Source organism: Oncorhynchus mykiss, chromosome 6, assembly GCF_057628025.1.
Source record: "Oncorhynchus mykiss isolate SJ-2025 chromosome 6, ASM5762802v1, whole genome shotgun sequence".
In the NCBI taxonomy this organism is placed as follows: domain Eukaryota; kingdom Metazoa; phylum Chordata; class Actinopteri; order Salmoniformes; family Salmonidae; genus Oncorhynchus; species Oncorhynchus mykiss.
This window is the reverse complement of record NC_143027.1, coordinates 39,545,001-39,557,792: the sequence shown is the minus strand read 5'-3', so window position 1 is coordinate 39,557,792 and position 12,792 is coordinate 39,545,001. Positions and strand designations below refer to the sequence as shown.

At 47.6% G+C, this 12,792-nt stretch overlaps 1 protein-coding gene across 2 annotated transcripts in view; it reads right to left on the bottom strand.

Moving 5' to 3' along the window:
* Nucleotides 1–1,873: 1,873 nt before the first annotated feature.
* The window catches only part of ptch1 (patched 1), an 80,528-nt gene continuing 69,609 nt past the window's right edge, over nt 1,874–12,792 (bottom strand). For both annotated transcript variants that reach the window (XM_036980081.2, XM_036980080.2), the window contains exons 21-24: nt 7,479–7,578; nt 6,903–7,256; nt 6,241–6,784; nt 1,874–5,975 (exon numbers count right to left, since the gene is read on the bottom strand). In XM_036980081.2, the coding sequence (XP_036835976.2) occupies nt 6,242–6,784; nt 6,903–7,256; nt 7,479–7,578 (997 nt within the window). In that variant the 3' untranslated portion in view covers nt 1,874–5,975; nt 6,241. The remainder of the gene's footprint in view (nt 5,976–6,240; nt 6,785–6,902; nt 7,257–7,478; nt 7,579–12,792) is intronic.

Below are 12,792 nucleotides of genomic sequence, written 5' to 3'. Positions count from 1 at the left end.
GGGGAGGTAAGGGGGCAACAAGGGGCTGGAGGTGAAGTGGGGAGGGGTTATTGTGGTACTGTGACCTGGGGTCTCAGAACAGATGAGGGGAGTTCTAATGATAGAGGGTTTCCTTGAACCATGTACCCCATACACTCACACACACACACACACACACACACACACACACACACACACACACACACACGCCCTCAGAGGTGGTCAGCACAGACTGTTACACTCGACATTTTCATGATTGCAACGGCTCATGTCCAGATACAACCCGCAAACATTACTTAGAATTTTACCATTTATCTTCTTGTCATTTAGCAGATGCTCTTATCTACAGTGGTGGAAAAAGTATCCAATTGTCATACTTGAGTAAAAGTAAAGATACCTTAATAGAAAATTACTAAAAATAAAAGTCACCCAGCAAAATACAACTTGAGTAAAAGTCTAAAAGTATTTGCTGTTCAATATACTTAAGAATCTAAAGTAAATGTAATTGCTCACATTTTTGTTGTATCCCCAGACAAGCACACCTGATTCTACTTGTCAACTAATCATCAAGCCCTCAATGAGTTGAATCAGGTGTTTTTGTCTGGGGCTACAACAAAAATGTGTGCTGTTGGGGTTACTGGAGGACTGTTGGGGTTACTGGAGGACTATTGGGGTTACTGGAGGATTGTTGGGGGTACTGGAGTGCTGTTGGGGTTACTGGAGGACTGTTGGGGTTACTGGAGGACTGTTGGGGTTACTGGAGGATTGTTGGGGGTACTGGAGTGCTGTTGGGGTTACTGGAGTGCTGTTGGGGGTACTGGAGGACTGTTGGGGTACTGGGGTGCTGTTAGGGTACTGGAGGACTGTTGGGGGTACAGGAGGACTGTTGGGATTACTGGAGGACTGTTGGGTGTACAGGAGGACTGCTGGGGGTACTGGAGGACTGCTGGGGGTACTGGAGGACTGTTGGGGGTACCGGAGGACTGTTGGGGAACTGGAGCACTGTTGGGGTTACTGGAGGACTGTTGGGGGTACTGGAGCCCTCCACGTTGAGTGTATGAGAGTAGATGGGCGCCACCCAGTCAGTCAGTCAGTCAATCAGCCAGCCAGACAGCCAGCCAGTCAGTCAGCCAGCCAGTCAGTCAGTCAGTCAATCCGTCAATCAGCTGTTAGTCAGTCAGTCAGCGGACAGAGAGAGGAGCTAGTCTGAGTCTGACTGGGTCTCCATTGCTGTGAGTTCAAGGCCACATGCCCTTTTTCATTACTCCAAACAGACCAGCTGTATTGTAACTACAACCAATTTCCTTGCAGTCTATAAAGCTGTCCATCAAAATCATACCGAACAGGGGAGCAGAGAGTGGGAGGAATGGGAAGGAGGGAGGTGGTGTTGGCTGTTAGAAAGAGCTGCTGGATTCAGGACCAGATGTCAGCAAGCGCCAATGGAAAGGCGGGAGAGGAGAGCAGAGGAGGGGGGGGGGGGGGGGGGGGGGGGGCAGGGCGGTTACACGGTTCATTGTACACCTAACAGGTTTTGACCTAGTGGTGGATAGGGGGAAACGCTCCCTAATTGACAAGGATTCTGCCTGCACTTACATCAATAAACATATTGTAACTACTCATTTCTATTATGTCCAACATGGTGAACAGTATGGGTGTTAAAAACACACTAAAACGAGTGGGACTTGTGTGCATTTTACGATCATGAAAAGGTGTTGTAATTTGTGGCAAGCATCCTATTGTGTGTCATGTAGATCCTGCGCCTCACATAAACACCATTATTGGATGTTCTGTGTTTCAGGATATCAACACCCTTTCTGAAATCATCGGCCCGATGTCAACAACAAGCGGTTCTTTTAAAATCCGTTCATTAAGGTGAGAAAACAAAAGAGGCAAATAAGTTATAATCTTTTTTTTATTTGTTAGAATTCTATCAGTGTTTGAACATTTAATATTTAGAGAGCTGGTACAACTTCTACTTTCATGGCCAGCCTTTGACAAACCCATACAAACAGCTTGCTGAGTTTTCTCTCCCCTATGATAGATAATACTGACTGTCAATGTCATCAGTGTAAGAGTCCCACCTTAGGATTTTCTCTGTTTATGGTATCATTACATATAAACTCTTTAAAAATATACTTCCGTCAAAATAACTTGACAACTACTATGTATACTACAAAAATAAATTTTCATATAAATAAATGATATGGCATACATTTATCTTTGTAACTGAAACAATATATATCCTCGCCAAACAAAGACCAAATGGAAGTCTACAGAAAATCATAGATGTTCTTTCCTTAAAAAAATCCTCTAAGAGCTATGGTGAGTCTTGTAGTGTAAATGCTATATACTCTTGTTTCCCTACTTAACATTAGTAAGCACTTTGTACAGATCGAAACACCATTCATGTCAAAACAATAACTGTAATAGTGTTTCTCAATAGACATTTAAAAAAAAATCCCTGCATTTGTTATCCACTGGCATTGATGACCAATAACGAAAGAAAACAAAAACAAACAAAAAAAACATCTTACAACACAAAAAATATAAATATCGCAAATCCAAACGTCGAAAAAAAAAAACATTTCAAAAATGAAGAAAATAGTTGCCCGCCATGATTTCTCTCCATTACTGCCAATGTGACATCAGGAGAAAATAAAAACACATAAACCAACAAATGGAAAAAAGATTTTCACACGAGCAGCTGACACGACATATGGACAATGGAGGGGGATACTAACGACACAGTTAAGACTTCTGGGAGAAAATGACACACGTAGCTACACGTGTTGGACAGGAAGTCTGTGTGTATGGAAGGTTAGGGGGGGGGTCGGGATATGTGTGTGAGCGGGAGGGTGGGTGGTGTATGGGGGAGCTAGACAAGACGCGATTGACACACACACACCGGGCTGATCGTGAGGGGGTGGCTTAGTGAACTCTGACCCCTGAGGCTCTGGCCTGTGCCATTTGGCAGTTGAGGGAGAACTTCCAATTAGTGTCATGGCGTTATGTTTTGGATTTTTACGAGGTGAGGTCAGTAGGGACGGCTGGGCTAAATTAGGGCCAGTTGTCTTTGCTGTCACTGAGGAGGACAGAGAGAGAGGAAGACGGACACACAGACACACAGACACACACACACACACCAAGTATTGTTAGACCAGATAGTGCTTAACCCTCTGGACGGGCAGCTTATTGGACGAAGAGGAAGAAAGAGGGGGATGGAGAGAGAGCAAGACTTTCTTGTGAATGAAACGTGTAATGCAGTCAAGTGTCAGGCTGAGTAGGGTAGTATCCTAGGTGTAGCTTATCACTAGAGATAGTATGTACAGTATCAGTCAAAAGTTTGGAAACACCTAATCATTCAAATGTTTTTCTTCATTTTGACTGTGTTCTACATTGTAGAAGACATCAAAACTAACTATGAAATTAACACATATGGAATCATGTAGTAACCAAAAAAGTGTTAAACAAATCTGAATATATTTTAAATCTTTGATTCTTCAAAGTAGCCACCCTTTGCATTTCAATTAACAGGTGTGCCTTATTAAAAGTTCATTTGTGGAATTTCTTTCCTTCTTAATGCATTTGAGCCAATCAGTTGTGTTGTGACAAGGTATGGGGTGGTATACAGAAGATAGCCCTGTTTGGTAAAAGACCAAGTCCATATTACGGGAAGAACAGCTCCAAAAAGCAAAGAGAAACAAAAGTCCATCACTACTTAAAGACATGACGGTCAGTCAATTCGTAAAATTTCAAGACCTTTGAAAGTTTCTTCAAGTGCAGTCGCAAAAACCAGGAAAGGAAGACCCAGAGTTCCCTCTGCTGCAGAGGATAAGTTAATAAGTTAAAGTTACCAGCCTCAGAAATTGCAACCCAAATAAATGCTTCACAGAGTTCAAGTAACAGACAAATATCAACATCAACTGTTCAGAGGAGACTGTGTGAATCAGGCCCTCATGGTCAAATTGCTGCAAAGAAACCACTACTAAAGGACACCAATAAAAAGAAGAGACTGGCTTGGGCCAAGAAACACGAGCAATGGACATTAGACCGTTGGTAATCTGTCCTTTGGTCTGATGAGTTCAAATTTGACATTTTTGGTTCTAACCGCTCTGTCTTTGTGAGACGCAGAGTAGGTGAACGGATTATATCCACGTGTGGTTCCCACCGTGAAGCATGGAGGAGGAGGTGTGATGGTGTGTGGGGTGCTTTGCTGGTGACACTGTCAGTGATTCATTTAGAATTCAAGGCACACTTAACCAGCCAGCATGGCTACCACAGCATTCTGCAGCAATACGCCATCCCATCTGGTTTGTGCTTAGTGGGACTATAATTTATTTTTCAACAGGACAATGACCCGACACACCTCCAGGCTGTGTAAGAGCTTTTTGACCAAGGAGAGTGATGGAGTGCTGCATTAGATGACCTGCCCTCCACAATCACCCAACCTAAACCCAATTGAGATGGTTTGGGATGACGTGGACCACAGAGTGAAGGAAAAACAGCCCACAAGTGCTCAGTATATGTAGGAACTCCTTCAAGACTGTTAGAAAAGCATTCCAGGTGAAGCTGGTTGAGAGAATGCCAAGAGTGTGAAAAGCTGTCAGGGCAAAGGGTGGCTACTTTGAAGAATCTCAAATATATTTGGATTTGTTTAACCCTTTTTGAGTTACTACGTGATTCCATATGTGTTATTTCACCGTTTGGATGTATCCCTATTTATCTCAAATGTAGAAAATAGTACAAATAAAGAAAATCCTTGAATGAGTAGGTGTGTCCAAACTGTTGACGAAAACTGTATATTTACAGTTAGAATAACAGAAGTTGTATTCACGAGACAGAAAAAAAAAGAAGGAAAAAAATATCCTCCATAATGGCTTTGACTAGCTACCATGGATTTTCTACTCCAACTGTAATATGCATTAGCTACGGGAGTGATACTTTCACGCCCTCTCATGCTACTATAAGATGGCTGCCGAGAGCTATGACATCACCAGAGAAAAGGGGAGATGGGCAATTGAGTCCGAGGGACAGCCAAGGCACACATGGCCTTTTTACAGTAAAACAATCCCCAGACAACCAGACAGCAACACAAGAGCTCAGAGCAGAGACGATGCGGAAGCTACTACGCTGGGAGAGTCACAAACAACACAGCTGCATATCTTCTTCATAATCTGCTCGTCTTAAATAGCACGCATAGCGTGAGTCAGAGTTCAACAGTAATTGTTTCATAACTACCACAGGTTTGTGATAAGCAAATTAATCGTTTAAAAAAAAAAAAAACGGACCTTTATACACAAACACACACACACACACGCACACACGTACACACACAATCTCCGTGTAGTTATTGTGTAAACGCTTCACATGACGTGATCGTTAGCCTATTTCTTGAGAGGTGGATCTAATCATTTACCCACGCACGCAAACACGCAATCACCTTTGCACACTCGCTCACCTCTTTTATAATGTAAAAGAAACATTTGCATAGAATTATTATACAAGTTAATGTACACAGTTATCATACATCACTACCGAAATATCGTAAGCAGCAACAATGAATGCTGAAATGTATTGTCCAGATGAAGTTTCCTCATGGCCCAGATCCACAGATGAGTGAACAGTAATCAGAGATTTCACACACACACACACACACACACACACACACACACACACACACACACACACACACACACACACACACACACACACACACACACACACACACACACACACGCCATACAAAATGACGTCCCCAGTCTGTTAAAAAAGGAGTTGAACAGCTCCTAAATTATAGCTATTTTTGTTTTCATATTTACATGAGTGTACATCTTTTAAATATGGATAGAGATATCTGAAACAAACATCCACTGGGTTCCAGTCAGATTGAGCACCAAGGGCGCTAGCCACCACTGGGTTCTGTGTGTCGCTGCGCTGTGGGCCGCTGAGTGAGAGAGGGAGTCCATCTTTGGCCGTTGTACTTCTGCTCTCCTCCACTGGAACAAAAGAGAGACAGACAACACACGGTTAGGAGAGTGTCAGGACAACACGCACATCTCCCCCTCTAAACAACGCAGAATATATTATGTTCAGTTTGCAGCCCCCCCAAAAAAGGGTGGGCTTTTGATGGACTGAACGGGGACATTTTTGCAAGTAAAAAAAAAAAACAGGGACATTCAATTCAAGTCCTTTGTGGATGTAACATCAAACATGTGAATTTCTTCATTGTCATGAGAAGCTACAAACTCCAATGGGGCTTACCTCAGCTTGCCCTCTTGCCACTGTCGCTCTCAGCTGCCTCACACTCCACATCCTGGAGCTCCATGGCCTCCATCTTGGTTCCTCTGCGGCTGATATGGACCTCCAGTGGCACATGGGGGTCCTGGAAGGCAGGCACCGGCTCTGCGCCGCCTGCTGTGTGGTAACTGTTTGCTGCAGTGTGTCCTGGGTAAGAGGATGTGGGGCTCTGAGTGGGGGGAGGGGCAGAGTGGACGGCGACGGTAACCGACGCAGAGGCCGTTACCGTGGTGATTGGCTGACAGTAAGTAGGGGCGGGGTTAGGGTTAGGGTGGTGAGGTTGGTGGTGATTGGGCCGGGGGTTGTGGGATGGACGGGTCCTGTGCCCCGCAGAGCGTTCTCTGTGGCCGCCCGAGCCAAAATGGCCTCCGGAGCTGTAATGGCCTCCGGCCTCAGTAGCAGTTTCAAAAGCGTCCATGCGCGGGCGTGCTGGGGGCAGCGACTGTAGGTCCCTTTTGCTGAAGCGACGGGATGCACCAGGGTGGGCCCCTGACTCCGGCAGGACCGACTGACGAGAGAAAGATCAGAAAATCAGAACAACTTGTACACATCTCGCATGGAGTGTGAGCATTTGTTACGTGTGTGTGTGTGAGTACATAGATGTGTGCATTATCCAAAGCACTTACAGAAGACACAGAGTAGGCTGTGGCGTCTCCTTGTCTAGCTGTCCTTCTTGGCCCTGCTCCTAGTCGCACCTCCTCTGTTCTAACAGCTCTGCCCCTGCTGATCTGGATGCCGTACTGCATGTCCTCTGTTCTCCCAGCTCTGCCCCTAGTGGCAGGGAGGTCGTACTGCTGCATCTCCTGGCTGATGCCTGATACCGTGGTGTTGGAGCTGTACTCAGAGTCGGACGAGTCAGAGCCCGTTCCTGTCCCCGTGCCGGAGGTGGTGTGGCGTGGGTGGACTGAGAAGCGGACCACGTGAGCAGGAGGCTCCGGGGAAGGGGTGGGTAACTGGCTACGCCCATCCACAGGGGTCACCTGAGGGGGACAGTGAAAAGGAGAGAGGTGTGAGGAGATGAGTGGGAACTTTTACGCAAACTACGCTGCTGAGCTCGTGGGAGCTCGTGTTAGAACACCCAATCAAAAGTTGGCGTCAGTTCTCCAATGTGTAAAAAATGTGCGTAAAAAAATGTGTGTGTGTGCCATTTCCTGCTATGTGGTGGAGCTATATAGATGGCTAAACAGGAGAAACCATCTGACCTCTGGATAGGGGCCGAAGTAGGACAGCAACACAGGAAGAAGGACCAAACCATTCAGCACCCCCAGAACTGTCAGGATGGCCAGCACAGCAAAGAAATACCTGCAACAAACCAACACAGTGGAACGTTAACATGGGCATGCCATTCCATCAAACACCACAGACGAACCCTGCAGAAGACAAAATGCAAAGAGTCCCAACCAGTAACATACTGTGGTCATTTTGGCAGAGGCTTTGACCAACTGAACCAATGGAACATTGGCAGCGTCCCGTTGAAATACCTCTGACAACCACAATGAACACCAAACACAGGCATTAGAGCAAAAACACACCTGCAGAACCCATAGAGAAACAACAGTGTAAGCCAGCATGAGTGTGTGTGTGTGTGTGTGTGTGTGTGTGTGTGTGTGTGTGTGTGTGTGTGTGTGTGTGTGTGTGTGTGTGTGTGTGTGTGTGAATACGAAGAGAATACCTAGAGAAACCACAGATCAACAGGAGAGAGGCTTAGACAAGGACAAACATGCACTAGATGAACCATTACACATGTCTGAAGAAATACTCAGACAAACACACCACACACACACACACACGCACGTTGGTTTGGTAGAAAATATAAATGTACCTTGTGTGTTACTAAGTCCTGCCAAAGAGGGTTAGTCTTTAGAAAGCCGCACAGAGAAAGAGAAAGAAGCATAATTAGCTGGAGTTGGTTAATTCAAAGGCATGGAAAAAGAGGGGGAGAGAAGGGGGAGGGAGAAAGGGGGCACTTCTTTGGGTGTGTGGTATAAGCAAACATGAAGAAAACAAAGCAGTCAGGAATGTGGAGAAGGGGGACGAGGGGGATGGAGGGGGAGGAAGGGTGGGGGAGGGGGCTGAAGGGGGAGGAGGGGGTTGAGGGGGAAAGAGGGGAGCAGGGGCCTCTCTCCTCTCCTCTAAAAAAAAAAGAAGGAAACAAGTGAAGTGAAGGGTATAGAATTTAAACAATTTAGTCTAGGAGGAAGAGAGGGGGAACGCTGAACACCACCCCTCCCTGGCCTCTCTCTACCTCTCTTTCTATCCCTCTTTCTTTCTCTCTTTCCCTTCTTTTCAGCTAAACCCATGTGAAATTCCCGGCACTCTACAATCCCCCCGTCTAATTAAATCTCCAGTGTATCAGTTAAGACCCCCCAATCTCCTCTCTAAATCCCCGTCTCTCTCTCTCTCTCTCTCTCTCTCTCTCCTTGTCTCTCTCTAACTCATTCTCTCTCTCCACTCCAGCTCCTTCATTAAGGATGACCATCCTCCTTTCCCACCGTACCCCTGTATATACACTACATGACCAAGAGTATGTGGACACGGCCTCCCGGGTGGCGCAGTGATTAAGGTGGCAGCGCCAGTGGTTAAGATGGCAGCGCCAGCTGTGCCATCAGAGTCCCTGGGTTCGCACCCAGGCTCTGTCGTAACCGGCCGCGACCGGGAGGTCCGTGGGGCGACGCACAATTGGCCTAGCATCGTCCGGGTTAGGGAGGGATTGGTCGGTAGGGATCTCCTTGTCTCATCGCGCACCAGCGACTCCTGTGGCGGGCCGGGCGCAGTGCGCGCTAGCCAAGGTTGCCAGGTGCACGGTGTCGCCTCCGACACATTGGTGCGGCTTGCTTCCGGGTTGGATGCGCGCTGTGTTAAGAAGCAGTACGGCTGGTTGGGTTGTGTATCGGAGGACGCATGACATTCAGCCTTCGTCTCTCCCGAGCCCGTACGGGAGTTGTAGCAATGAGACAAGATAGTAGCTACTACAACAATTGGATACCACGAAATTGGGGAGAAAAAAGGGGTAAAATTTTAAAACAACATCTCATTCCAGAATCATGGGCATTAATATGGAGTTGGCTCCCGATTTGCTGCTATAACAGCCTCCACTCTTCTGGGAAGGCTTTCCACTCGATGTTGGAACATTGCTGCGGGGACTTGCTTCCATTCAGCCACAAGAGCGTTAGTGAGGTCGAGCACTGATGTTGGGCGATTAGGCCTGGCTCACAGTCGGTGTTCCAATTCAGGTCAGGGCTCTGTGCAGGCCAGTCAAGTTCTTCCACAGCGATCTCGACAAACCATTTCTGTATGGAGCTCACTTTGTGCATTTAGATTTCCCTTCACTGGAACTAAGGAGCCCAAACCATGAAAAACAGCCACCAGACCATTATTCCTCCTATACCAAACTTTACAGCTGGCACTATGCATTGGGACAGGTAGCGTAACTGCCAGATGGTGAAGAGTGATTCGTCACTCCAAAGAATGCGTTTCCACTGCTTCAGAGTCCAATGGCGGCAAACTTTACACCACTCCAGCCGACACATGGCATTGTGCATGGTGGTCTTAGGCTTGTGTGCAACTCAACATTAGTAAGGTGTTCCTAATGTGTACAGATGTAGGACCTTGATTTGAGAGAGTTTGCTTCAACAGGAAAATAATCCTGCAGCAACAGAACATGTAAATGATTATGTGGATTATAATTCATGGAGAATTTTTTTGTGGGGATTGAAACATTTGTTATTAGGGCAAATCAACTCTGACATTTTAAAGTGGATATCACAAACTTTAGCAGCATTTTAAACCAAGTGATCAAATTAAGATCCTACATCTCTATGGAAAGGTGGACACCTGATCCTAGATCGCAACTCGTACTCCGAGAGGCTGTGTGGATTCGGGTCCTGGACAAGCCTTCATTCAGTTGTTAAGTTGTTCATCCCAGAAGCGTTTATGTTACAATGGCACAACATTGAAGTGTGTGTGTGTGTGTGTGTGTGTGTGTGTGTGTGTGTGTGTGTGTGTGTGTGTGTGTGTATGTGTGTGTAAGTTACATTGGCTCCCGCCAGCTGGTATGTTACACACCTGGGCCTCAGACTAAACGCACTGACACATTTAGAACTGATCTACGTGTGTGTTAGTGTGCACGAAATGTGTGTGTATATATGATTCAGTGTGTGTGTGCATCTATGCGTCTGTGTGTGTGGGTATGTGTCGGCCGGAGTGGAGAAGGAATTCCAGTGTAGGGTCTGCATAGGGTAACGGAGCATGGGGAGAACCAATCCATGTCCAGACAGTATGGTTGGCCTACTGCACTACACTGTCTGTCCGTCCGTCATGAATGAATAAATGAATGAATGAATGAGAGAGAAGAGAGAGAGCTGGGGATACAGTGAAGGAGGTTGGGGATACAGTGAGGGTCGCTGGGGCTACAGTGATGTGGGTTGGGGATACAGTGAGGGAGGTTGGGGATACATGGAGGGTCACTGGGGCTACAGTGATGGGGGTTGGGGATACAGTGAGGGATGCTGCGGATACAGTGAGGGAGGCTGGGGATAAAGTGATGGGTGTTGGGGATACAGTGAGGGGGTTGGGGATACAGTGAGAGATGCTGCGGATACAGTGAGGGAGGCTGGGGATAAAGTGATGGGTGTTGGGGATATAGTGAGAGATGCTGCGGATACAGTGAGGGAGGCTGGGGATAAAGTGATGGGTGTTGGGGATACAGTATGGGTGTTGGGGGTACAGTGATGGGGGCTGGGGATACAGTGATGGGGGTTGGGGATACAGTAATGGGGCTGGGGATACAGTGATGGGGGTTCGGGATATAGTGATGGGGGCTGGGGGTACAGTGATGGATGTTGGGGATACAGTGATGGGGGTTGGGGATACAGTAATGGGGGCTGGGGATACAGTAATGGGGGCTGGGGATACAGTGATGGGGGTTGGGGATACAGTGATGGGGCTGGGGATACAGTGATGGGGGTTGGGGATATAGTGATGGGGGCTGGGGGTACAGTGATGGGGGTTGGGGATACAGTGATGGGGGTTGGGGATACAGTGATGGGGATGGGGATACAGTGATGGGGGTTGGGGATACAGTGGGGGAGGTTGGGGATACAGTGATGGGGGTTGGGGATACAGTGAGGGAGGTTGGAGATACAGTGATGGGGGCTGGGGATACAGTGAGGGAGGCTGGGGATACAGTGAGGGAGGTTGGGGATACAGTAATGGGGGCTGGGGATACAGTGAGGGAGGTTGGGGATACAGTGATGGGGGCTGGGGATACAGTGAGGGAGGTTGGGGATATTGTGATAGGGGCTGGGGATACAGTGATGGGGGCTGGGGATACAGTGATGGGGGTTGGGGATACAGTGAGGGAGGCTGGGGATACAGTGAGGGAGTCTGGAGACAGGGTGTGTGGGGTAGGTTGTGTTTAGCTGACAGCTGTGGCGTGCTCTCTATCAACCTAAACAGCCTCATAATAACATGTCCCATACACGTTGTGAATGAAGTGAACATGTACAGGTTTTGTATAGACTTTTTTGTTCAAGATAGTCCCATGCTTTTAAATGAACAAAGCGGGGGAGAATAGACCTAAAGCCTTTAACTCCCCTCCCCTCCCCTCCCCTCCCCTCCCCTCCCCTCTCCTCTCCTCTCCTCTCCTCTCCTCTCCTCTCCTTCCCTCCCCTCCCCTCCCCTCCCTTCTCCTCTCCTCCCCTCTCCTTCCCTCCCCTCCCCTCCCCTCCCCTCCCTTCTCCTCTCCTCCCCTCTCCTCCCCTCGCCTCCCCTCCCCTCCCCTCCCCTCCCCTCCCCTCCCCTCTCCTCCCCTCGCCTCCCCTCCCCTCTCCTCTCCTCTGTTGGTATCGCTTTAGACTTTGAGAGGAGGAGAGTAGCTGAAGACACAGAGCTTCTGCTTTGGTTTAAAGCCACATCTCCACTCAAACACCCACACACAGTGCTGGAGCTGTTTAGAGTGAAAACATTTGTGGGGTTAACAGGGAACGTCAGGGCAACATTTCTTTCAGCGTGAGCAGAAAAATACGAGCAGGCTGTGCTGTTATTCTGCAGTCTTCTGGCACTGCTTTGTTTGGGGAAAAAACACCCCACACTTCAAATGGCCTGAGACAGATCCTGAGAGCAGTGTGAACCAGAGGAGGGGAGGAGAGAAGGACGGGTTAGTGTGTGGGTGTGTGCACTCTCACTCCCTGGCACGTCATCGTTGACCCCCATGATTATAAGGTCAGGGAGCAGGGCAGTGTGTGTGTGTGTCTGTGTGTTTTTTCGGACCACATGGGTGGAGGTGGCCCGCTTAAAGGGATAGATCACCCACATTAAAAAGCTACCTCGTTTAAAGGGATACTTCAGGGTTTTACAAATGTTATGTTTCTGCGTGCAGTTTGAATGAAGTTGCTAACTAGCGTTAGCGCAATTTCTAATTAGCCTTAAAGCTAATGACTGGAAGTCTATAGTAATTTCTAGCATGCTAGTAGATACCATAGACCAGGGTGTCCCAAAGTCGGTCCTAACCCCCCC